At 44.9% G+C, this 27,701-nt stretch overlaps 1 protein-coding gene across 1 annotated transcript; it reads left to right on the top strand.

Annotated features, from left to right (window-relative positions):
• The first annotated feature begins 3,417 nt into the window (after positions 1–3,417).
• Positions 3,418–25,886, top strand: LOC140427103 (platelet-derived growth factor receptor-like protein). Its single transcript, XM_072512617.1, has 6 exons — positions 3,418–3,655; positions 10,498–10,804; positions 15,965–16,116; positions 18,721–19,014; positions 20,612–20,751; positions 22,720–25,886. Exons 1-6 carry the CDS (start codon positions 3,598–3,600, stop codon positions 22,927–22,929), a joined length of 1,161 nt encoding a protein of 386 aa, XP_072368718.1. The 5' UTR covers positions 3,418–3,597; the 3' UTR covers positions 22,930–25,886.
• Positions 25,887–27,701: the final 1,815 nt, after the last annotated feature.

The raw sequence follows: 27,701 nt of genomic DNA, 5'->3' as shown, positions 1-27,701 counted from the left end.
AAGGATTGCAAAGATGATTCTGGATTGGAGCGAAAGCAACAGGGTAGTTGTTATGGGGGATTTAACTTTCCAAATATTGACTGGAAACGCTGTAGTTCGAGTACTTTAGATGGGTCCGTTTTTGTCCAATGTGTGCAGGAGTGTTTCCTGACACAGTATGTAGATAGGTCAACGAGAGGCGAGGCCATATTGGATTTGGTACTGGGTAATGAACCAGGACAGGTGTTAGATTTGGAGGTAGATGAGCACTTTGGTGGTAAGTGACCACAATTCGATTGCGTTTACTTTAGTGATGGAAAGGGATAGGTATATACCGCAGGGCAAGTGTTATATCTGGGGGAAAGGCAATTATGATGCGATGAGGCAAGACTTAGGATGCATCGGATGGAGAGGAAAACTGCAGGGGATGGGCACAATGGAAATGTGGCGCTTGTTCAAGGAACAGCTACTGCATGTCCTTGATAAGTATGTACCTGTCAGGCAGGGAGGAAGTGGTCGAGCGAGGGGACCGTGGTTTACTGAAGCAGTCGAAACTCTTGTCAAGAGGAAGAAGGTGGCATATGTAAAGATGAGACATGAAGGTTCAGTTAGGGCGCTCGAGAATTACAAGTTAGCTAGGAAGGACTTAAAAAGAGAGCTAAGAAGAGCCAGGAGGGAACATGAGAAGTCTTTGGCAGGTAGGATCATGGATAACCCCAAAGCTTTCTATAGATATGCCAGGAATAAAAGAATGACTAGGGTAAGAGTAGGGCCAGTCAAGGACAGTAGTGGGAAGTTGTGCGTGGAGTCCGAGGCGATAGGGAAGGTGCTAAATGAATATTTTTCGTCAGTATTCACACAGGAAAAAGACAATGTAGTCGAGGAGAATACTGAGATTCAGGCTACTAGACTAGAAGGGCTTGAGGTTCATAAGAAGGAGGTGTTAGCAATTCTGGAAAGTGTGAAAATAGATAAGTCCCCTGGGCCGGATGAGATTTATCCTAGGATTCTCTGGGAAGCTAGGGAGGAGATTGCTGAGCCTTTGGCTTTGATCTTTAAGTCATCTTTGTCTGCATGAATAGTGCCAGAAGACTGGAGGATAACCCTTAATAAATTCCCCCTTAACTGCTCCAATTCAATAACAAGATCCCATAAACCAAAAAACCCTTTTTTACCAAAGCAGCCAGTAACTATAATAATTGGGCTTCTTCCTTGGAATAACTCTTTAAAATTGAAAATGGAGAGACAGGCCAAAATACCTCTCTGTCTGAGTCTACAGCAGCCAAAAGTGAAAATGAAAGTAAAAACTCAGAGCCACAAACCAGCTCCTAACCCAAAGCGAAAGTAAAACCAACTCCCAGAGCCACAGGCCTGCTCCACCCGCACAATGACATCATGAAGCCATGTGATAAGACAAAAACATTTCTTAAAGGGACACTCCCATGGCAATACAAATAACATACCAGAAATGTTGGGGAACACAGGGTTTAGTGAGAGGGAGGAACTAAAGGTGATCAGTATTAGTTGAGGCATGGTATTGGGGAAATAGATGAAGGCTGATAAATCCCCAGGGCCTGATAATCTATATCCCAGAGTACTTAAGGAAGTGGCCCTGGAAATAATAGATGCATTAGTGGCCATCTTCCAAGATTCTATAGGCTCTGGGACAGTTCCTACAGATTGGAGGGTGGCTAATGTAACCTCACTATTTAAAAAGGGAGGTAGAGAGAAAACAGGGAATTATCGACCAGTAAGCTTGACGGCAGTAGTGGAGAAAATTCTTGAATCCATTATCAAAGATTATATAGCAGAGCACTTGGAAAACAGTGGCAGGATCAGACGGAGTCAGCATGGACTTATGAAAGGGAAATCATGCTTGACAAATCTCCTGGAATTCTTCAAAAATGTAATTAGCAGAGTTAATGAAGGGGAGCCAGTGGATGTCAGTTACTTGGACTTTCAGAAGATTTTTAACAAAATTCCACATAAGAGATTAGCATTTAAAATTAAAGCACATGGGATTGGGGGTAGTGTATTGAGAAAACTGGTTGGCAGGCAGGAAACAAAGAGTAGGAATAAATGGGTCTATTTCCAAATAGCAGGCAGTGACTAGTTGGTTACCACAGGGACCCCAGCTATAAACAACGTATATTAATCATTTTGATGAGGGAACTAAATTCAATATCTTCAAATTTTCAAATGACACAAAGCTGGGTGAGAGGGCGATCTGTAAGGAGGATGCAGAAATTCTTCAGTGTGATTTGGCAAGTGGGAAAATGAATGCCAGATGCAACATAATTTGGATAAATGTGAACTTTTCCACTTTGGCAGCAAAAACAAGAAGGCAGACTGTTATCTGAAGGGCCATGAATTGAGCAAATGATATGTTGACCTTCATAGCGAGACGATTCGAGTATAGGAGCAGGGATGTCTTGCTGCAATTATGCAGGGTCTTGTGAAGTCACACCTGGTGTATTGGGTGCAATTTTGGTCTCCTTATCTGAGGAAGGTTGTTCTTGCTACCGACTGGCAGGATGGCCCCCAGGACTCACTTAGCCAGCCTACAAGCCAGGTCCCACCGTGATGGACCATATCCATTTCATGCTGGCGGCACAGGCCAGGAAACGACGGCCACTCAGCCCATCGGGGACCGGAGAATTGCCGGGGGTCTGCTGCCAACGGCCCCCAACCGGCACGACGTAAACCCCGCTCCCGCCCGAAAACCGGCGCCCGAGAACATGGCAGCCGACGTCGGAGCAGGATTCGCGCCACCCTCCGAGGATTTTCCAACCCAGCCGGTGGGGGGGGGGCGGTAAATTCCACCCCAGGGGTCACAGTCTGAGGATACGGAATAAACCATGTGATTTGGGTAAACCATTTGATATGTGGCACGGTGGCACAATGGTTAGCACTGCTGCCTCAAGGCTCCATGACCTGGGTTCAATTCCGGCCTCGGGTTACTGACTGTGTGGAGTTTGCACTTTCTCCCTGCGCCTGCGTGGATTTCCTCGGGGTGCTCCGGTTTCCTTCCACTGTCCACAGATGAGCAGATTAGGTGGATTGGCCATGATAAATTGCCCCTTAGTGTCCAAAAGGGTGGGTGAGGGGTTACTGGGTTACACGGATAGGGTGGAGGGGTGGGCATAAGGAGGATGCTCTGTCCAAGGGCCGGTGCAGACTTAATGGGCCGAATGGCCTCCTTCAGCTCCTATTTTCTATGTTTTTACAACGTGCATTTTTACTACTTGGCTTCATAATGACTTTTCGATTGCTGTTAAGATATATTTGGGAAAGGTGGCCACCACACTGAAGGAAGTATGCAAAACATGTGGATGTTTATGAAGTGCTCAGTGTAGTTGAATGGTTTCCATTGAGTTTGCCCTTCCAGCTGCCAAGCTCTGCTGGGTTGACTCTCAGCCGCCTGTGAGGACACTTTGTAGAGCGAGAAATAGCTGACACCTTTGATTCCGTCTGAAGAAAAGCCGTTCCCTTCTCCCCTCCATATTTCACTGCGAAACGACGTGTTGGTGTGAATTTAGCTGCCCAGTGAGGCTCGGAGCTTGTCTCGCAAGGCTGCAAACTTCTGCAAAATCTCGGAGTTTTTCCATTCCTTTCACGATGAAGCCGGGGCTTATTTTCCTGCTGGTTTGTCTGAGCATTTTTCTCCTGGAATTCGGTGAGTAACATTGGGAGTCCATAAACTTGAGGAAAAAATACTTCTGAATTCCGTAAGAGTTATCCATGGTCTTTCCAAACCACACCCACCTCATCAATGTATCCTCCCTGATGCCAGTTTAAGGTTTATTTATATAGCAGCATTAACTACTTAAAGTCTTAAGCCATGTAGTTATACGTTTAATTATTGTATGTTATTGTGTAAAATCCGAAGGATAAGTGGCTGGGAGATTCGTACCCGTCCGCGTTCCAATGCCCCAGGCTGTGGAGATTGGACATTGTGTCGATTCATTGACAAAACACACAAAAATGGGATTGGGATTAGCCCAAGAAAGTTCTTGCCTCACAGTGTCTTTCATTTAAAATGTCGCCATGTATGTGGATACTGGGGCAGAAAAATGTGGTAGATTTCCTTTCATTGAGATTTTTAAAACATTCTTTCATGGGATGTTGGAGTCACTGAAGGGCCAACATTCATTTCCCACCCCCATTTGCCCCTTGGACTGAGGGACTTGCTCTGCCATTTCAGTGGGGCAGTTAAGAATCAACCACATTGCTGTGGCTCTGGAGTCACATGTAGGCCAGGTCAGGTAAGGACAGTAGGTTTCCTTCCTTAAAGAACATTAGTGAACCAGATGTTGACAATTGATGATAGTTGCCATGGTCACCATCTCTGAGACAATCTTCCTAGTCCAGATTTTATTAATTGAATTTAAATTCCACCAGCTGCCGTGGTGGGATTTGAACCCACATCCGTCCAGTGACATTCCCACTAATGCCACTGTCTCCCCGTGTCTTTCAAAACCTCACGGTACCTCAAAGGCCTTCACAACTCAAGAAATACTTTCTCAAGTGCAGTCAGTGTTGTAATGAAGTGCATCAGCCAGTCTGTGCACAGCATGTTCCCACAAACAGCAATTCAAATTTATAAATGCTACCCCGTTTCTTTTTAGTGATTTGGGCGAAGGAGTAAATATTGTTCAGAACTTGTCAGAAAACTCTCCTGCTCTGCTTTGAAACTGTGCCAGGGGATCTTTGATCTCCACCTGAGAGGGAAGATACACTCTTGTTTTGAAGCTTGATCCAAAGTGTCAGGCTCAAACTGAAAACTGCCGTGTAGCTCCCCAGTTGTAAAGACCGGTTTTCACTCCAGATCTTCAGCCTCTTTAAAGAAGAAAGTGAGTGGGCATGGTTTATGCTGTCACACTGGCAGGGCGGGGCCTGAAAGAGCGGGCACCCAGCTCCACAGAGATCGGGGTGCCATCTGTAAAGAGCACCCCAAACAGAGGTGAACATCAACTCCCCCAACCCCCCAACACAAGGGTATTGGGGACTCCCAGGGCTCCCCCGATCCCCTCACCCCCAAACAAACATTGGGGGCTCCCCCCACCACCACCACGGAAGTATCACCAGCACTTCCATTCCCCCCCCCCCCCCCCCCCCCCACCCGCCCATCCACCCGGTGCCTGCAGGTTCCTCCCTCACTGCCTGCTTCTCCCCTCCCACCAAACATTAATGGAACCCCTCACCATGGGACTCCCAAGATGACCCGCCCACTGGCACAGGTTGGCACTGCCAGGTTGGGTCTGTCCCACACCCCCAGGGGCTATACTTACCTTTGCAGCTCCAAAGCGATCCCCTCAACTGAATCCCATATTTAAAAAGCTGTTGCAGTCTCACTGATGTGACATCACGGGAGCGAGGTATGAATATTTAGTGAGGGAGGATCATGTGGCGAAGGGGCCAGATATTCAAATTTATAATCATAGAATTTACAGTGCAGAAGGAGGCCATTCGGCCCATCAAGTCTGCACCGGCCCTTAGAAAGAGCACCCTACTTAAGCCCACGCCTCCACCCTATCCCCTTTACCCAGTAACCCCACCTAACGTTTTTCTTGGACACTAAGGGGAATTTAACGTGGCCAATCCACATAACCTGCACATCTTTGGACTGTGGGGGAAAACCGGAGCACCCGGACAAAACCCACACAGGCACGGGGGAGAACGTGCAGATTCCACACCGACAGTGACCCAAGCCGGGAATCGAACCTGGGACCCTGGAGCTGTGAAGCAACTGTGCTAGCCACTGTGCTACCATGTTGCCCGATGATAATCTATTAAAATGAGGTTCCCACCCTTTGTGGGCGTGAACCTCTTGATGTCGCCGCCAAGGGATGGGGAAAGTTGGGAAACACAATCTCTCCAGACAGAATCGCGTTTCCCAATTCTCTCCAGATTTTCCACCCGTGTCGCCGTTCTCCCTGAGAGCAATCAAGGGCTGAATATCGCTCCTGGTGTTTTCGATAATGCAGCACTCCCTCAGTATTGCACTTGAAAGTTAGCCTAGATTTCGTGCTCAAGCCCACCTGAGAGGGGCAGAGCATTGGTGAATTGTCCTATGCAGAGAATTATTTAGTGCATGTTTCCAAACCAGATTGGAGCGCAGATTGCCTCATGAAGTTCTGACATAATTTGAGCAGAACCTGGCCTCCCAATTTCCTATTCTTAGCCGTTCGAGTAAATTGTAGCAGATTCTGTATTTCATTCTTCACCATTCAGCTCTCTACCCTAAAATTGCCAGCCCTTTTGAGGTGCTACATTTGCCCGTACTAGACCAGCTCCTGTGTGGAGAGACAGCCAAGTAGATAGATACCGGTGCCTTTCAGTAGTTTCCTGAGGGAGGGAGGGTGATGTTGGCTTTTCTTTAAGGTATTAGGACTGGGATGGGAGGGGTCCGTGTATTATCTAGTCCCACTATTTCACAGGCCACACCATTAATTTGGGGCTGTTTAGCACAGGGCTAAATCGCTGGCTTTGAAAGCAGACCAAGGCAGGCCAGCAGCACGGTTCAATTCCCGTAACAGCCTCCCCGAGCAGGCGCCGGAATGTGGCGACTAGGGGCTTTTCACAGTAACTTCATTGAAGCCTACTTGTGACAAGCGATTTTCATTTCATTTTTCATTTAAAAAGTTAAATTTTTTCACCAAAACGATCAATCATTCACCTCCACTACCTGTACCCAGAATAAAAGAGACGTTATCCGCTTCTTTCGACAACTCAGAATGATTTTTTATTATAAAACAGAACAATTGGGAAATGCTGATGTACAAAGGGACCAGGGTGTCCTAGTCCACCAGTCACTGAAAGCAAGCATGTAGGCACAGCAAGCAGTTAGGAAAGCAAATGGTATTTTCGCCTCAAGAGGACTTAAGAATGGGAGAAATGATGTCTCACTCCAGCTGTACAGACCACATCTGAAATATTGTGCGCAGTTTTGGTCTCCTTTTCTGAGAAAATATATACTTGTCATAGGGGATTTCAGCGAAGGTTCACCAGCCTGATTCCTAGGATAGCAGGATTGTTGTATGAGGAGAGATTAGGTCAACTGGACCTGTGTTCACTGGAATTTAGAAGAATGAGAGAGAATCTAATTGAAATGTCTCACGTTCTGACAGGACTGGACAGACTGGACGCAGGGTGTTGTTTCCTTGGGCTTGGGAGGGTGGGGGTCCCAAGAACTAGGGGTCACAGCCTCAGGATATAGGGATGAGAAGAAATATCTTCACTCAAAAGGTTGGTGAACCCATGGAATTCTCTTCTACTGAAGGCTGAGGATGTCAAATCACTGAATATATTTAAGACGGAAGTAGATTTCTAGACTCCAAAGGTGTTGAGGAATATGGGGATAGCGCTGGGGTATGGTGTTAGAACATAGAACATACAGTGCAGAAGGGGGCCATTCGGCCCATCGAGTCTGCATCGACGCATTTAAGCCCTCACTTCCACCCTATCCCCATAACCCAAAAATCTTCCAAACCTATTTTGGACACTAAGGGCAATTTAGCATATCCAATCCACCTAACCTGCATGTCTTTGGACTGGGGGAGGAAACCGGAGCACCCGGAGGAAACCCACACAGTCATGGGGAGAACGTGCAGACTCTGCACAGACAGTGAGCCAATGGGGAATCGAACTTGGGACCCTGGCGCCGTAAAGCCACAGTGCTAACTAACCACTTGTGCTACCGTGCTGCCCAAACCGTGTTGAGACAGAGGATCACTCATGATCATGTTGAATGGCGAATCACGCTCAAAGAGCCGAATTCCATTCTCCTGCTCTTATTTTCTAAGCTTCTAAACAGATAGAACCTCTCTACAGAGAAGGGCTTTAGAGGTTGGGCATTATAAAATGAAGGAAAAGTTTGCAGCTTTGCAGGTCCAAATGCCGACCACTTACACTCCGATGTGGGTTCTCTGGCTGCACGTTGATAGCCACACAATTTTAGGCAAGGTAAAGAGATGGAGCCAGGTAGGGTAAGCTTCCTCTCCTCAGCTTTTTCCCCAACAAGACTGCCTTGAAAACTAACAGGTTCACAAAGGTTTTTCCTCTCTCCCATGTGATTTCCAGCAAGTTACGCCATCATCAATTAAAGTGATTGCAGTTCAAAACAAACAACCAGGGCCGGAATTCTCTGGCTGTTGGAATTCCTATTCCCGCTGGCAACGCCCCCCCCCCCCCCCCCCCCCCCGACTGTGGATTTCCTGGTGCCATGGGATGGCTTCAATGGGAAATCCCATTGACAAGATTAGTGCTGACTGGAATGTGTGATATCAGCCGCTATGGTTTGCTGAATCCTTCTTGGTTATCTTTCAGGATCAGAGGGGAATTTCCCTGACTGTTTTCCTACATTACCCTATGTACTTTCACAGACTTCATTAGTGAATACAAAAAGGTATTTATTAATAAAAAATTATACAGGAGCCGCATGGCTATAGCTCGCTCCCAAAATGTCTCTCCCGAAGAGCTTCTCTCACCATGGGGTGATTCCACACCCTGAATCCCGATTGGCACCCAGACCAAGGTGACACTTTGCTGTGTCGCCCTTAAAGGGTCAATTGCCACACCCTAATGTTTTTTTCTTGTTTCTGTAGCTTGGTTGGATTAATGGTGCATGGGAGTTGTACCATGCTAGGATGGGACTGGTATAATGGGAAATTTAGTCTTTTTATATTCTTCCTGTCGTATGTCCAATTTATTCATCAGCCTAAACAGCAGTAAGCGACAGTGGGCTACTTAACTACAATGACCTCACAGATATGTTCTATCCTGTCCTTACATGTAATAATCTGATGATTGCTATTGGACAACAGTCAGGAGCTGTAATTTAAAAAAAATCTTTCATGGGATGTGGGCGTCGCTAGTTAGGGCAGAATTTGTAGCCCATCCCTAATTGCCCTTGAACTGAGTGGCTTACTGGGTCATTTTAGAGGGCAGCTAAGAGTCAACCACATTGCTGTGGATCTGGAACCACATGTAGGCCAGGGCAGGTAAGGATGGCAGATTTCTTTCCCGGAAAGGCTTCAGTGAACTGAATGGGTTTTTACGATGATCAATTATATGGTCAAGGTTACTGAGACTACCTTTTAATTCTAAATTTTATCAATTGAATTTAAATTCCACCAGCTTCCAGGGTGGGATTTGAAATTGGGCCCCAGAGTGTTAGCCTGGACCTCTGGACATTCCCACTATCCCACTGTCCTCGGATATATTTCATGCTGCACTCGTAGAACCTGTTTATAATAATACTCACAAATGAGTTTGTGTTGTACTAGAAAATAACACTCACAATGCACCCTTTCCTGCAGTGAGACATAACATTCACAGCAGTAATGTTCTCAATGCACTACAAGAGTGTGGCTTAAATAGCCCGCTCGGTTTGCATTACAGAAGGTTGGCACAGTGGTTAGCACTGCTGTCTCCTAGCGCCAGGGTTCGATGCCAACCTCAGGTGACTGTGTGGAGTTTGCACATTCTCCCTGTATCTGTGGGTTTCCTCAGGGTGCTCCGATTTCTTCACACAGTCCAAAGATGCACAGGTTAGGCCTTCCTAAATTATCCCATAGTGGTCAAAGATTAAGTGGGGTTATGGGGAAAGGGCGGAGGAGTGGGTCTGGGTAGGGTGATCTTTTGGAGGGTTGGTGCAGACCCGATGGGCCAAATAGTCTCCTTCTGCCATGTAGTGAATCTATGATTCTAACCAGAAGGTATATATGCATATACACCTTAACCTTGCTGAATGCCAATCATTCAGCTTTCACTGCATGAGAAGGAGGTGCTTGATAAGATCGGGGATTGCTTATTTGGGTGCATAATAGAATTTTTTATGCATAAACATTGTCCAGTTTCATTATGAAATGTGGGACAGGAATATAAAATCAGATTTAGGAGAGACTAGCAGTAGAAACCTTTTTAATCCCAAGGGTTGTGAGTGTGTGAATGAATTGCTCGGTAAATGACAGCTGGATGGCCACAGTATGATTCAGAATGACGCCAATGGCACAGGTCAAACCCCCTACTGACTATGGTAGTTCCTGGAATCTGCCTCCTCGCCTTGCCCTATGCTTATGGAATGGTGCCTCTTAAACTATGTGTAGCCAATTGTCACTCTCTCTAATGGAGAGAGACACCCATGGCCTTTTGTGGACTATGACTAATTATTCGAATGATATCAATATCTAAGAATAGCTTATATAGATGGTTGACAGATAATGGGATAAAGAGATATAAGAACATCGTTGGCACCAAACATGGAATTAGGATTGCTGCTTGTGTGCAAGTTATTTACCCAAATGGGTCAGTTTGGTCAATATCTATTTCTGCGTTATAATTTCTATACGAATAATTGGATTAAAGATTAAGAATAGAAGACCTGTAGTCTATGATTTCAGATATTTTCCCTTGTTAATTCAACAAAAAAAGTTCATGTTTCTAAGACGCACCAGGGCAAAGTTATTTTGGTTAAAATTCTGGAAATGTTTGATGTAACAACATTGCTTCCTTTAGTGGACTGCCAGAAGGATGAAAAGGTCACCAAAAACGTTGCCAAAAGTAAAAAGCAAAATGTTGGGAAGAAAGTTAAAGCTGCAGCCACCAAAAAGACCAAAGGCAAGCGGAAAATGAAGAAAGTATCCGTCAAGGTGCCTGCAAAGATCTTCATCATGTCTCAGTTACTGGGAAAAGGCAGATTTCAGAAACCACCTGATATTTTGGTGATTCCTGCTGGAGACAGGCTTGTGCTACGCTGCAAAGGGAAACACATTAGCTGGGCGTATCCCAGTTATCTAGATGAGGAAGATGAAGGGAGATTCAGGTATTTTTGCATCTATTGAAATGCTATTGTTCCCATATTCAGTTACTCTATCCGCATGTTTTTTGAAATGTTTGAATGACATGTATCAAGGTTATACCCTTATTTAAATGTTTACAGTACTGAACATATTTATTTAGTTACATCACTTGCTGGTTTAGCTCAGTGGGTTAGACAACTAGCAGTGTGGATTCAATTCCCGTACCAGCTGAGAATTCAGAATTCTCCCTCTGTGTACCTGAACAGGCGCCGGAATGTGGCGATTAGGGGCGTTTCACAGTAACTTCATTGCAGTGTTCATGTAAGCCTGGTTGCGACAATAAAGGTTATTTATTTATTTATTACAATCACTGGGGTGGGATTTTAAACTTGTGTTCAGATGTAGCTCATCCACAAAGCCAGTTATACTACCAGGCAGCAGGTTTAATGTCTATCCCAATGGCTCTGACCCAAAATACTTCTGGTATCATCATGTCTTTTGCAATGCCCGAAATATGCAAGCTCCTTTGTTTTTCCTCATCCCAAGCACAGCAAATTTGAAAACAAATTTCACACTAACATGAACAGCACTATTCTTTAGTGAATGCAATACTGCAGTTTCTATTTGGTGTGCAGTTTTTAATGTTAAATGTCTCAAGAGACTACATAATGATATTTTTATAACATTGAGAGAATACAGTCATCTTGTCAAGAAACTGCCAGTAATATATTATGAGGATATCCCACATTGGGATTGAATTTTTTTATTCGTTCATGGGACGTGGGCATCGAAGGCTGTGCCAGCATTTATTGCCCATCCCTAATTACCCTTGATGGGGCAGTGAAGAGTCGACCACATTGCTGTGAGTCTGGAGTCACATGTAGGCCAGACCGGGTAAGGATGGCAGATTTCCTTCCCTAAAGGACATTAGTGAACCAGATGGTTTTTTATAACAATTGGCAATGGATGTTTAATACTAGATTTTCTTTTTATTGAATTCAAATTTCACCGTCTGCAGTGGCAGGATTTGAACCTGAGTCCCCAGAGCAGTACTTTGGGTCTCTGGTTTACTATTCCAGTGACAATACCACTACTCCACCCCCTCCCCAATTACCATTCTTTCTGCTGCCTTGACCTTAAGCTCTGGAATTTCCTCCCCAAACCTCTCCTCTTTCCTCCTTTGAAACATTTCTTAAAACCCATCTCTTTGACCAAACATTATCACCTAGGCAGCATGGTAGCACAGTGGTTAGCACAGTTCCTTCACTGCTCCAGGGTCCCAGGTTCGATTCCCGCTTGGGTCACTGTATGTGCGGAGTCTGCACGTGCGGAGTCTGCACGTTCTCCCCATGTGTGCGTGGGTTTCCTCCGGGTGCATGGGCTTCCTCCCACAGTCCAAAGATGTGCAGGTTAGGTGGATTGGCCATTCTAAATTGACCTTAGTGTTCAAAAAGGTTAGGTGAGGTTATGGGGATTAAGGGAATAGGGTGGAGGTGTGGGCTTAAGTGGGGTGCTCTTTCCAAGGGCCAGTGAAGACCCGATGGGCCGAATGGCCTCCTTCTGCACTGTAAATTCTATGATTCTGTCATGATTAATTTTTTATTCATTCATGGGATTTGGGCCTCGCTGGCTAGGCCAACATTTATTGCTCATCTCTAGGGGCGGCATGGTGGCACAGCGTCAGGGACCCAGGTCCAATTCTGATCTTGGGTGACTGTCTGCGTGGAGTTTTCACACTCTTCCTGTGACTGCGTGGGTTTCCTCCGGGTGCTCTGGTTTCTTCCCGCAGTCCAAAGATGTGCAGGTTAGGATTGGCTACGCTAAATTGCCCCTAGGTGGGTTTACGGGGATAGGGTGGGGTATTGGGCCTACTTGGGGTACTCTTTCTCAGACTCGATGGGCAGACTGCCCTCCTTCTGCACTATAGGGATTCTATATTCTATGATCCTATTCTAGTTGCCCTTGAGAAGTTGGTAGTAGTGAGCTGCTTTCCTGAACTGCTGAAGTCCATGTCATGTGAGTACACCCACAGTGCTGTTAGAGAAGGCATGCTTGGTGCCAAATTTGATTTAACATCATTCCTTACGAGGAAATGTTACTATGTTAAAGGTGCTAGTTAAATGAAAGTTAGTATTGGTATAGGATCTTCTTTATTGTCGCTGTCTTGTGTACAGATCAGGTTGGTTAGCACTGTTGCTACACAACTCCAGAGTCCCAGGTTCGATTCCCGGCTTGGGTCACTGTCTGTGCGTGGGTTCCCTCCGGGTGCTCCGGTTTCCTCCCACAGTCCAAAGATGTGCAGGTTAGGTGGATTGGCCATGCTAATTTGCCCTGAGTGTCCAAAAAAAAGGTTAAGTGGGGTTACTGGGTTACAGGGATAGGTGGAGGTGTGGGCTGAAGTAGGGTGCTCTTTCCAAGGGCCGGTGCAGACTCGATGGGCTGAATGACCCCCTTCTTCACTGTCAATCCTATGATTCAGTCACTGGGAAAAAAAGATCGAAAATTGCTAACACAAAATCATCCATAAACCAACACAATTGAGCAGTAATTTAAAATTTAATTTTAAAAAATTGCTTTAAAAATATTTGCTGATATATAAAATGAGCGGTGACTTGATGCAGTTGTATCAATACAGCTGAAAATGTGTTTAATCACGTAAAAAGCATTTTTAATCAGTATCTCATTCAGCATCTATGAGTAATCCAATTTTAAATTAATGAAAATTACATCTTTAAAAAAAATATGCAGTCCAATTTCCTGGTTATATTGAGATATCAAGGGCTGGATTCTCCGTGTCCCGACGCCGAAATTGTGATTGGCGGTTGGATGGAGAATAGATTCCGACGGCAGAATCGGGGCTGGATTGACGCCGGTCTGCCATGCTCCGCCCCCTCCAAACTGGGATCATCGTGGCGCACACCGCACACCGTTTCACCGCGTCATCCCGCGATGGTCTGCTCAGATGGGTTGAGTCCCCGACGGCGCGGGCCACATGGATTCCCAGCAGTTGGGAACCCGGCTGCCGGCTGCGGAGTATGTCCAGCGCTGTCACACTGGTCCGGGATCCGTGCCGCTGGCTGGGGGGGCTTCTGCTAGGGCTGGGGGAACTGGTGGACGGTGGCCAGTGGGTGGGCTGTGGGGTCGCAGTTGGCGAGTGCGGCCCGGGATCCAACCATTCGGCGCGATCCGCGGGAGTTTCACGCGGTGCCGGTGCTAGCCCCTCACCGGTACTGGAATCGGTGAAGGGTTCACGCCGATTTTCCTATCGTGAACCTCCCGCAGATTCTCTTTTCGGGCCGGCACTTAACCTCAGAAACGGAGAATCCAGCCCCAGGTTTTTTGGTAAATGAAAAATTAAGTTTTTAACATCATGCCTATAGTGTCCTTGGGACAAAAAGGAATTAGCATCATTTTTTTAAGCGTAAATGATGATTAATTTATCCTAGGCCTTGGCCAGGTTTGTGGGTGCCTTCTCCTATCATGATGCTCTTGAAATTAGTGCAGTAAAGGTCATGGAAATTCGAGTTGCACTCAACATAATTAGCGCTCAAAATGCTCTGATCTTTTGCACAGGTTGCAATGACTTTGAGTGAATTACGCAAAGAAAAACAATGCAACTGAGCAGAAATATGGGTTGGGTCATCTTTCATATACAGACAGCACTATTTATTAATCCTTATATTTATCCATAGACAATCCATAGATACAGACCAGAAGGAGGCCATTCAGCCCTTCGAGTCTGCACTGACCCTCTGAAAGAACACCCTACCTAGGCCCACTCCCCCGCCCTATCCCTATAACCGCATCTACCCTGTACATCATTGGACACTAGGGGTGATTTAGCATGCCCAATTCACCTACCCTGCACATCTTTGGACTGTGGGAGGAAACCAGATCACATGGAGGGAACCCATGCAGACACAGCGAGAAAGTGCAATCTCCACACTGACAGTCACTCAAGGCCGGAATTGAACCCAGGTTCCTGGTCCTGTGAGACGGCAGTGCTAACTACCGTGTCGCCCTAATGTTTGACGTTATATTTGGCACCAAGATTCTAAACCAACAGCTAAACTGAGAGCTATCACGCATGATTAAGTAGAAAACGAATGGTGGTGTAATCTTGAGTTGAGTTAGAGTTATATGCACAAGTATGACAATGTGATCAATTATTACTATATTCGCAGTAATAATGTGTAGATTTTGTATCATTGTTCTGAATATTAGCACAAAATCAGCGCAAAATCTGGTATTCTCCTTTTCCTGTGTATTTTTTCTTTTTTCTTGAAGATATTGTTCGGTGGTCTGTGTGCCTTTGAAGCTTTTTTGTGATTGATGACGATACACTTTTGATTTTCCTTGGACTCAGTTCAGATTGGATGGTGTTAATTCCTGGATATCCTCTGGTATTTTATCCAACTGAATTGGTGAACCTTGACAGTGATGTCTGAGTGCAGGAGCCCTTATAGTTGAGCCTTATCCTGTCCTTAAACAATGGTCAGGCAAACACATGTCCAGCACAGGCCATTTGAGTGGAAAAGATTTTCATCAACACCAAATGCCAAAGTGCCTGACCAGAGGAACTCACTGCACCATCCCAGCTAACATCAGCTAACTTAGAAAGAGTTACATTTCTGTAGTGACGTTTGGGACCAAAGGACACCTCAACGAGCTTTACAGCCAATTAAGTAATTTTACACTGTTGTAAAATAAGACCTACAGCAGACAATTTAGCACAACAAGGTCCCGCATCATGATGATAAGGTGATGATCCACTCTGAGGTGTTAGGTTGAGAGATAAACATTGGTCAGGACACAATGAAGAACTTCCCAGCATTCTTTGAAATAGTGCCATGGATGTTTTAATGTGCACCTGAGAGAGCAGACAGAGATCTTGGGTTAACATGTCACCCGAAAGGCGCTAACTGGCAATGCAACACAGACAGGGGATTAAAGTGGGATCCTTCCTGGGCTGTGAATCCTAGTTACTCACTGGCTCTATCAGCCCGGCTTTTAGGAGAAGAACCACAAGAGCTTATTAATCATTGTTTAATATTTATAATTAAAGGGAAGATTATGAAAACTACTGATCCGTGTTTTGGTGTGTGGTTTTTTAAAAAAAATCTTTGAATCCTAACACTCGTCTTTTGAATTATATTTTAAAGATGCTTTTTCTTACTTTGCAGCATTACCCATCGGGAACGGTATAGCCAGCTGGTAGTAGCGAACAGCACAGGAGCAGATACTGGTGAATATAGTTGCTGGGCGTTGTATTGTGACACTGAGACCTGCAGGAAGGATGATTCCAAGACGGGCAGCACCTACGTTTTCTTCACCGGTGAGGGCTGCATTCTGACGCTAGATTTAATGAGGGTGCCGGGACAGTCTGGCCAACTGAATACTGGAGTTTTGATGGAAGAATGGCTCAAATTTAACAAATATGGGAACAGTTTTTCCTTGTCTATCTTATCTAAAAATATAATAATCTTGTTGGGGTGGGGTGGCGGTGGGGGCGGTGGCGGGGTTGGCACAGTGTGATGCAGAGTGATGCCAACAGCAGGGGTTTAATCCCTGCACGAACCTGCTTCTTCCCTTTGCCCCACCTTTGATGTGGAGTGGTGCTCTTCATGCTAGATAACCACTTATTTTTCTCTCAGATGGGCAGATGCTTATGATCCTTTGTGCACTGCAGCTAATTACCTTACCATACAATAATCTTCACAGATCTACAAAGAAAATAACCCGAGCTTCTCCAACCTTCCATGTAGCTATATTCCCTCATAGAACATAGAACATACAGTGCAGAAGGAGGCCATTCGGCCCATCGAGTCTGCACCAACCCACTTAAGCCGTCACGTCTACCCTATCCCCGTAACCCAATAACCCCGTCTAACCTTTTTTGGTCACTAAGGGCAATTTATCATGGCCAATCCACCTAACCTGCATGTCTTTGGACTGTGGGAGGAAGCCGGAGCACCCGGAGGAAACCCACGCAGACACGGGGAGAACGTGCAGACTCCGCACAGACAGTGACCCAGCGGGGAATCAAACCTGAGACCCATGCTTGGAACCATTCTGGGAAATTGCCTCTGCACCCTTGCAGCATGGACGATTGATCTTCAATATGATACAGTTATTTATATTATCTGTGACTGGTCAATGGCAGGTTGTTTCCTGATAAATAAATGTCACCAAAAACACCAATTAGTAGTTTTCATAATCTTCCCTTTAATTATAAATATTAAACAATGATTAATAAGCTCTTGTGGTTCTTCTCCTAAAAGCCGGGCTGATAGAGCCAGTGGGTAACTAAGATTCACAGCCCAGGAAGGATCCCACTTTAATCCCCTGTCTGTGTTGCATTGCCAGTTAGCGCCTTTCGGGTGACATGTTAACCCAAGATCTCTGTCCGCTCTCTCAGTTGCATTTAATTGTCAGATTTTGGTCCCAAGAGGGAGTATTGGAATGTTAAGATGTACAGTATTCTTCCTCCTATGTGCAAGGCGTAGGCGCAACTACAAAAGGCACATTTTCAGTTCAAATTGGACAATACATGGAACTCCCTTTGAGGTGCACAGGATATTGTAGTTGATGCAGTCTTCAGCCTGAAGCGAATAATCCTTTTCAGTCTTTATTGAGTTCCACACCATTGGAGATTTCAGTTTTTGGCTGATTTGGTTAATGACACATGCCATTAGGAAGAGGCCGAATACACCAGAGCAAAAAATATAGTCCCAGATAACATCCTAGCTGTAGCGCTGAAGACCTGTTTACCAGAACAAGCTGTCTTTTGAGTTTTTCAAGTGCAATTGGTTGGTTACAGTCTGTATCTTGCCTATGCAAACAGCCAAAGGGACAAACTGTTTGATATGATCTGCCAGTCTTTGGAACATGTGGTCCACGTACTGAGCATCACGCTGACATTCATATATCACATTACTTACTTGTGTGATAGGCAATACTTATTTTTGGCTTGAAGGCAACACCCTGTTGGCGAACACCACTTGTGTTGCGACTGTATAGTCGCACCATCACCTGGTGCTCAAACCTTATGAGATACCTTACCCCTCAGGGTGATCTGATGTAGACTGGGCACTTTTCAGGATGAAAGTGGTGGCATTGGTGGACTCATTGAGTGCACGATATGCAGCGAGCAATGATCTGATCAGGGTTATTATTCATTTGCAGGATGGCTTTGACATGCACTATTTCACCGTAGGGTGGCAGGAGAATTCTGCACATTGTTTTTTCAGCAAGTTGACGTGGTTGTCTAGGGCATGCTATCACTTCAGCCGCAGAGTTATATGGTAGGAGGTCCTCAAGGCAGCATCTTTGGTCTGATCACCTTGAACTTTTTTTAATGACAGCACTTGATAGCTGACTGACCTCTAGCACTGGGAATGATAAGCGGTAAGATCACCGGAAGCACCATCACTTGCACATTCCCTCAAAATCACACATCATCCAGATTTGAACATGCTGCCTCTCCACCATTGCTGGGTCGGAATCCTGGAATCCCCGACCTAACATCACCCTGGAAATATCATCATCAAAAAGATTTTAGTTCAACTGGAAGACCCAACCACTTCTTCAGGGCAACAAGAGATGGGCAATAAGTGACAGTGTTGCTCACATTTTGAGAAATATTTTTGAAGAAGAATGGAGGATAATAGAGCTGCGAAGCCAGATCTTTCCTTCGATGTGTTAGATGTGCTTCGTGTGGGAAGCAATTGCACAACCGCCAAATCCTCCCTAATGTTTAAAATATTGAAAATTTAAAATGACGGATTTCGATGAAATCCAGTGTGTTTCCCTCCTTTTAAAATCAGAAAAATGCTGAGAAATCCTGATTTCTATGGGACATAAATAATTGAACGAGCATGAAAGTTGTGAGGGTTGTGGTTTTGATGCACAAAGCCAATAATTTGATTTCTCTCCGCAGATCCACGTGAGCTGTTTGTCCCGACAAATGATTACTACGAAGCCGTCCAGCTTCGCACCGACAGGCACACGAGGTTGCCGTGCCAAGTGACAAATCCTCTCGCCAAAGTATCTCTGCACCGGGAATTTCCACCAGAGGTGATTCCGGTGGATGGGAAATTAATCACATTTGATGTGAAGAAGGGGTTTGTTATCCACAAGGCCTTACCACTCTTTGCTGGCACAGTGTACTGTGTGGCAAGTTATCAGGGATTAAGGCAGAGCTCCACAAAATACCTCCTCATATTTACCAATTGTGAGTAAATTGTAAGCATGCAATGGTACAGTTTCATTAAGCAATTATATCTCATGCTATCTAACGTGCACAGACTAAGACATTAGAACAGACACTGCCAGCAATGTGGGTGTACCTGCACCACATGGACTGCAGTGATTGAAAAAGACACTAAAATTAGTGACAATATTTATAACTGAGCAGCGTCAGGGAATCATCATCCACAAATTATTTCACTATAGTTTAAGAACTATAGTGTTTATGGGTCTCCCCTAATTATTACATGCACCCCCCCCCCCACCCCCCGCAACCCCCGAAAAGAAATTAAAAAAAAAAAAATATTCATTCACGGGGTGTGGGCATCGCTGGCTAGACCAGCATTTATTGCTCTTGTGAAGGTGGTGGTGAGCTGTCTTCCTGAACCGATGCAGTCCATGTGGTGTAGGTACACCCACAATGCTGTTAGGGAGGAAGTTCCAAAATTTTGACCCAGCAACAGTGAAGGAACGGCGATATATTTCTGAGTCAGGATGGTGTGTGACTTGGAGGGGGATTGCAGACGGTGGTGTTCCCATGTATCTGCTTCCCTTGGTCTTCTAAATGGTAGGGTCATGGGTTTGGACGGTGCTGTCTAGGGAGCCTTTTTGAGTTCCCACAATGTATCTTATAGATGATAACACATTTCTGCCTCTGTGAGTTGGTGGTGGAGGAAGTGAATGTTTGTGAATGGGGCGCCACTCAAGCAGGCTGATTTGCCCTGGATAGTGTTGAGGTTCTTGAGTATCGTTGATGCTGCAGTCATCCAGATAAGTGGAAAGTATTCCATCACATTCCTGACTTGTGCCATGTAGATGGTGGACAGGCCTTTTGGGAGTCAGGAGGTGAGTTACTCGCAGCATAATTCCTAGCGTCTGACCTGCTGTTGTAGCCGCAGTACTAATATGGCTGGTCCAGTTCTGTTCTGGACAATGGTAACCCCCGCCAGGATGTTGGTGGTGAGGAATTTATGGATGGTGATGCCATTGAATGTCAAGGGGCGATGGTTAGATTCTCTCTTGTTCGAGATAGCGATTGTCTGACACTTGCATTTATGGAGCACCTTTCATTACCAGAAGATGTTCCAAAGTGCCAATTATTATTTTTTGGAGTATTATCGCTCCTGTAATATAGGAAACGCAGTAGCCAATTTGAATCATGTCAGACTGTAACACTTTGGCAAGATGTTCGTAGGTCCACACAATTATACCTGGTTCACCCAATGGAAGATGCATAGATAACAAGGTCAAACAGGTTGATCTTCAGCCTGTACATCTTTCCAATGTGTCTGATGGCAGGTTGTAACAGTGGGAGTGTTTCCTTGTTAGCCAAACTGCAGAAGGCAATGGCAAACCATTGTAATACTTTGCCAAGCATAATCACGGACCAATCCAATGGAAGTCCATTGTTACTAGTGCCCTTTTATGGCATAGTAACTGGAGGAGGAGGATGTATGTGTTACCCTATTATTCACAAAGGTTTACCTTAATTGTATACAGAAGCAAGAGTTGATTCCTAAAGACATGTGAATTGTAGACAGTAAGTAAACTCTGAAAGTAAACTATGCATTTTTCTCTCTCAGATCCATCTGCCCCTCCATCAGCTACAATCACAGCCTCATCCAGCTCAGTATCTTTAGGTGTAAACTTTAATGTAACATGCACAGCTCTTGGAGAAATTGACATAGAGGTGGACTTCACTTGGGAGTTCCCAGGCCAACAGGTAAGCGTGTCCTTCCATATAGAAATTCATGCTGGTTAGCTGGTCTAAACGTCAGGCAGGAAGTGACCACTGCACCCAACTGGATTGGCCCAAGGCATACCAATATTCAACTTGGCATCTCATTTGAATTAGATCTGGGGGCTGTGGGACACCTTTTGAGCATCCCCAGACAGCTTGCTGGAAAGGATGCTTCGAACCTTGTTGCATTGTATTTTTGGCAAAAATCCTCATTTAAGTGCTTAAAAGGAAAGATGATTGTGTGAGGATTGTGGCCAGCGGGGCAGGTGAACTGGTTGGGAGGATGCAATGGAGACATCAGGAGAGCTTGCTCGACAGTGGGATAGGGGAGGAGATTGAAATATTGATGGGGCGGGGTGGGGGATGGTGGTGTTGGGAGGTTGGCACAGTAGGATGGAGATCAAGGAAGATGTTGGGTGGGGTGAGGAGTTATTAACATCCAACAGTGCCATATCGATAAACGTGAAATAATAGGCATGCACAGCTCTCACCTGAACTAGCAATTAGCTCCTTTGCATTTGCAAATAAAGGGTCTAATGCTTAGTTAAGATCCCTAGAACTAAAATTGGGTTTTCAGACTGGACTGTGTTCAGACAAGCTAATCATTATTTTTTAAAGGAACCACTGCAGGCTGCCATCAGAAAGATAAATTTTTATAAAGGATCTGACTGAATATGGAGCCAGGAGGAGCAGCATTTCTCCTCCCAACCTCACCTGAAAACTAGTCTTATTTACTGGACTACACCTCAATGAAATGATCTGGGACATTTCTCTATACAGTTCTTGTCATTCTTTAGCACCTTGATTCATATATTTTCCCAAACCAGCAGCTGGCTACCCAGACTTGCTACAAATCTTGGCTTTCCATATTCTGAGAGTCAAGAAGCATTGTGCCTGAGAAAACTCATTAATTTCGATTACTGTTTTTCAAGATAAGTGTTTCAGATTGGTATCCAGAACTGAAAGTGTAGTTCTCCATATTAATACCAATTGGTGCTGCAACATACCCATTCCTACAAATTCATTGGTCCCTGCGGTCTCGGGAGACTGAGAACAAGCAGTATTTGTGGGAAGAAATTTGAAGCGTTTCTTTCAAGGTTAGTAGCTTTGCAAACACATTTCTTATTCACACTTGTAGAGTGCACTGTTTCATTGATACAGTAATGAAAAGTGCAAAGGGCAGCACAGTAGCACAAGTGGATAGCACTGTGGCTTGGCAGCACCAGGGTCCCAGGTTCGATTCCCCACTGGGTCACTGTCTGTGCGGAGTCTGCACGTTCTCCCCGTGTGTGCGTGGGTTTCCTCCAGGTGCTCCGGTGTCCTCCCACAGTCCAAAAATGTGCAGATTAGGTGGATTGGACATCCTAAATTGCCCTTAGTGACCAAAAAGGTTAGGAGGGGTTATTGGGTTACGGGGATAGGGTGGAAGTGAGGGCTTGAGTGGGACGGTGCAGACTCGATGGGCCGAATGGCCTCCTTCTGCACTGTACTATGAATAACGCTTGAAGCGACTCTGTTCATACAATCAAGAATCCCTACAGTGCAGAGGGAGGCCATTTGGCCCATCGAGTCAGCAACTGACCCCCCCTCGAAAGAGTACCCTACCTAGGCCCATTACGCCCCCCCCCCCTCCCCTATTCCTGTAACACCACCTAACTTGAACATCTTTGGACACTAAGGGGCAATGTAGCATGGCCAGTGTACCTAACCTGCACATCTTTGGACTGTGGGTGGAATCTGGAGCACCCGGAAGAATCCAGGCAGATACGGAGAGAACGTGCAAGCTCCACACAGTCATCCAAGGCCGAAATCAAACCGGGGTCCATAGCGTTGTGCAAATGCAGTGCTAACCACTGTACCACCGTGCCGTCTGTGATCAAAGTGATTTTTAAAAATTCATAATTGACTCCTATTGTTATTTTCTTCTTTATTTCCTTATACTGTGACCAGCTGGGGAGACCGACCTATACCAGGGAAATCCAAGAACCTGTATACGTGGATAGTCAGATGCGGCAGTTGTCTCGAAGTGTTCTCCTGGTGGATGAGGCACGTCCTGTTGACGATGGGCTGTATAAGTGTGTCGCTCAGAACCTACAGGGGAAAACCACCGTATCCACTCATGTGAATGTTCTTCCACGTACAACCCCTGGCCAAAAGTAGCACAGGAGAAGGCCAGATGTATCTCTCAAGTTACTGATAATAACTCTGAAAAACAAAGAAATATTTTGTTCTTAAATCTGTGCGAAGTATAGAGTTGTATATTTGTCCTTTCTATTTTATTATTATTTCCTGTTTGAAGTCTCTTTTATATTTCACAGTGTAACTTTTACTCTTGCATCAGAAGCCCGGATCTTTTGTTAAATGTCCTGAGTGTTCAAATCTCAAAAGGTCAGTGATCGTTCAAGACACTTCAATTTATTTGGGCAGGGAGCTGTGATTGGCAAGACAGTGTATAATTTGTGTCCTCAACTACAATTCTGAGTTTACCTTTTTATTAAATTGGGAATATTTTTAAAAAGCTACATTTTAAGACTGTAGTGGTGGCTAATATGGCAGGATTGGCACTGAGTTTCAGTTTGATTTAGTTTGGTTGTGGCTCAGTTTGCAGCACTCTTGCCTGTGAGTCAGAAGGTTGCAGGTTTAAGCCCCACTCCAGAAATCTGGAGTGTGAAAATCTAAGCTTAATGCATTACTGAGGGAGTACTATGTGGTGACTGAATGTGACCAAGGTCATGCCTACTCTCAGTGGATGTAATGCATTGCTCTGAAGAAGGTTAGGGGAGCTTTGTCCAGCACCTTGGACCTTATTTATCCTTCAATCCACATCACAAAAACAGATCATTTGGTCCTAATCATAGCCCTGTTAGAGGGAGCTCTCGGTACACAAACTGGCTGCCACATTTCCTACATTACATCTGTGCCGATACTCCAGAAAGCTTTTCGGTGGCTGTGAAACATATCCTGAGATTGTGAAAGGTGCTGGAGAAATCAGAATCTTCCTGGCTTTCCTGATAAGCTTCCCGGGGAAACAGAAATGTCCTTTAAGAACATTTCCCAGTTTGATGCATTTAGGAGCATGAAGCCAAATCTGAATTCCATGCTCAGCAATGTATTTTACACATGATGCAGAGATGGGAGGCAGCATGTTGCCACATTGTTATGTTAGCTTTGAGGACATTGGGGGAGTTGTGTGGATTGAGTGCTGTGTAAAATAGATGACAGCAGAGGGAGCCAATAGACTGAGTTCTTTCATGCTATACATACATGCAGGTTGCTACATGATTTGAGCGTAGTTACTGCATGGATTGAGCTGCTTGCTATAACCAGGGAGCAGCAGAGGAAGCTGTTTATATCGAACATCTTACTATCGTGAGGCAACGATTGGATGGGTGAAGCTGTGCATGGATATTGCTGTTTTACATGGATACACAACAGAACTATATACTTTGAGGATTGTATTTGTACAGGACAACAGAACAAACTATATATTAATTGAATTACATATTACTATATTTGGAAGCTGTATGGTCTAAGAGAGAGAGATGGAAAAAAATGTGAAGTTCTAGAAATGGCAGGAAAATCAGGAGATATACAAACTCAAAGAACGTTAATGGTGAGGGGTTTTGAGAGAGGCCGGGGGGGTGGGGGTTATGAATGCGTGAATAGCTGAGGATGAATCGCACCTGGCTGAGGAGTTTTATTAATCACAACACAAAACATATCCCAACCAATTCTGGTTCCCATAGCTTAGAAATGATCATATTTTAAACTCAAAAAGCTGAATATAATTCCCTTCTGCTCTCCCAGGTGGGTGCTATACCGAACAGACTGATACATTGTTACTCGACACATGACTGCAGTGCGACAGTAAATGTGGTACCCCAGGATATATATTCACATAACAATTAATTCCTAGCTCTTTATGGATAACATACGTGTGAACATACGAATTAGGAGCAGAGGTAGGCCACTCGGCCCCTCGAGCCTGCTCCGCCAATCAATAAGATCATGGCTGTTCTGATGATAACCTCAACTCCATAATCCTGCCTAACCCCAATAACCTTTCACCCCCTTGTTGATCAAGAATCTATCTGGCTCTGCCTTAAAAATATTCAAAGACTCTGATTCCCCCGCTCTTTGAGTGAGTGAGTGCCAGAGACTCACGGCCCTCGGGGAGAAGAGATTTTCCCTCATCTCCTTCATAAATGAGTGACCCCTTATTTTTAAACAGTGACCCCTGGTTCTAGATTTTCCCACGAGGAAACACCCTCCCCACATCCCTGTCAATACCCCTCAGAATCGTAAAGGTTTGATCAAGTCCTCTTCAAACCTCCAGTAAATACAAGCCTAACTGTCCGACCTTTGCTCACAAGACAACCCCCCTCCCCCCATTCCTGTCTGCTAAACAGTCGCTGAACTGCTTCTAACACATTTACATGCTTCCTTAAATCAGGAGATCAATATTGTACTCCAGATGTTGTCTCACCAATGCTCCGTACATCTTAAGCACAACCTCCCTACTTTTGTAATCAGTTCCCCTCACAATAAATTATAACATTGTATTAGCTTTCCTAATTGTTGTGGGAAAATCAACCACTTCGGGAGTCAGACTTGCTGTATTCAATCAGTGCAGTTTATTGTTATACAAAGCTTCGGGAGAAAGCGTACGCACCCCGCGGTACGGTAGCCAACCTTTCTCGTGGTTTGAATGGCAGTCATTCATTTTATACTTTGGGTTCACAATGAGCCCAGATACAAAACAATTATCACCTTGTTATCTTTAAACAGCCACTTCGGGTTCACAATGAGCCCAGATACAAAACAATTATCACCATTTTCTAGATTGTACATCGCTATTTGTAAGCGTTTTGCCATTTACACATGGTTATAGTTAAAGAGGTTTTACAGGTTACAGGTAGCAGCAGGAAAGCAGTATCGATTGTCCCTTTGTTTTAGGAAATGGCCCAAGACATTCGTATTAGCATATCATTGTGTACACCTTGGCTGAAGTCAGCTTTATTCAAGTGATGTCCCGCATTTATGTATTTCTTAATCTTCCTGTCTGGCTCCCTTTGTCCTGGATCTGTTCCGATCATAATAAAGTTATGTCTGCTTTATTCTCTGTGTCTCCATCTTGTGTGTCAGGCAGCCCTCTTCTGTGCCAAGTGCCCTTCTGAACCATTTCCCACTTCACTAATTACTTGCTGTACCTGGGCACCAGACTTTTTAAATCATTCACTAGGACACACAGAACCCTCCACACCTCAGAGCTCTGCAATCTCTCACCATTTCGCAAATAAACTTTTTTATTCTTTCTGCCAGAATGGGCAGTTTCACATTTGCTCACGTTATACTCCACTTCTCACCTGACAGCCGGATAGCCTTCAATCTAGCTGGTGGGAAAAGGAATAACACAATTAAATTGATCCCCTCTGTCTTCCCAGTATTTCCAAGTTTCTGCAGGCACCTTGCTCCCTCCCCATCCTTGTAATATCAGGGCCAAATTATCTCAGAGCCAACCTTACTGAGGTATATAAGATTGTTAAAGATATAGAAAAAGTTAATAACCATTTACATGAAACGGCAGGAGTAATAGTCAAGAGATGCAGATTCAAGGGGCTGGATTCTCTGCCCCGCCCCGCCACATTTCTGCCCCGACCCGCAGGCAGGATTCTCCGTTACACCGACTGGTCAATGGGGTTTCCCATTATGGGGCAGCCCCACGCCGTCGGGAAACCCCCGGGCTGCCGGCAAAACGGAGCATCCTGCCAGCGGAGAATCCCGCCCATGGTAGGGAAGGCACTTTTTGAACAACAACATCCTGCAATTAAACAGGGGGAAGATTTTCCACACGCACCCATCCAGAGACCGTACATTCCTGTCCAAGGTCAACGGATCTTTCAAATATCCGTCAAATGTTCTGTCCCTCCGACAATGATTCCTGCGGCGGGTGGACCTGGAAAATGTACCCCAGTATCCTTAATGCCGTAAAATGTCCTAAGGTTATTTGTAGGAAAGCTATTGCTCATTCGGAGCAAATACGATTGGCTGAACGGTCTGTGTTGTAACAATTCAGTGATTCGGGGTGTGATCAGATAATGAACCAAAAGTACATATCAGAGCTTGTGACAAAATGCTTGGTCAAGCTCGGAAAAAAACGTAAAACGGGGATCTAGGAATACTGGTCAAACTGGTCTTGTATACTTGAAACTGGAACACCAGTAAAACAGGGAAATAAGAATGATGGTCCGAACTGTTTTTTTTCTCTTGGAGTTAGATTTTAAGGAGTGTCTTAAAGGAGGGGAGAGAGCCATTAAATGTACGTGGGTGATGGATTTATGATACAATAGCAGGTTAACAGTTTTAGCTCACTTTAATGTGTCACCGTAATGCAAATTTACAATCAATGCCTTCCTTGCAGTTAAAAGAAAAATGTGCATTTATGTAATGCTTTATCATATCTCTTTTAGCAATGTCGGAAAGTGCATCAAGATTAGTTTGAAGTCCAGTGACTGTAATTGGATCAGCCATTTTGCACATACCAAGACTACAAGGAACATGTGATGAATGACCAGTTAATCTCTTTTTGGTGGTGTTGTTTAACAGAGACATGTTGATCAGGGCCCTGGGAGAACTCTTTTGCATTTCTTTCAACTGTGATATCCTTAAAGTCCGTCTGAACCAATACACATGAACTCGGTTAATGTGGGATTATAAGGATGGTATATGTGGCAATCCAGCTCTGCTTGGTGACTGCACTCATCTCAGCCCAGGTTATGTGCTCAGGTGGGGCTTGAATACATGACCTTCTAACTCACAGTTGAGGGATTTGTGCCAGGCACTGTGGTTAGTATGTTTCTAAAGGCAGAAGACGACTACAATTAGTTTTTTCATTACAACTATTGCCTTCATTGAATCAACTCCAGAATCAG

Source organism: Scyliorhinus torazame, chromosome 7 (genome assembly GCF_047496885.1).
Source record: "Scyliorhinus torazame isolate Kashiwa2021f chromosome 7, sScyTor2.1, whole genome shotgun sequence".
In the NCBI taxonomy this organism is placed as follows: domain Eukaryota; kingdom Metazoa; phylum Chordata; class Chondrichthyes; order Carcharhiniformes; family Scyliorhinidae; genus Scyliorhinus; species Scyliorhinus torazame.
The sequence above is the reverse complement of the archived record's forward strand: the minus strand, read 5'-3'. Positions and strand labels throughout refer to the sequence as shown.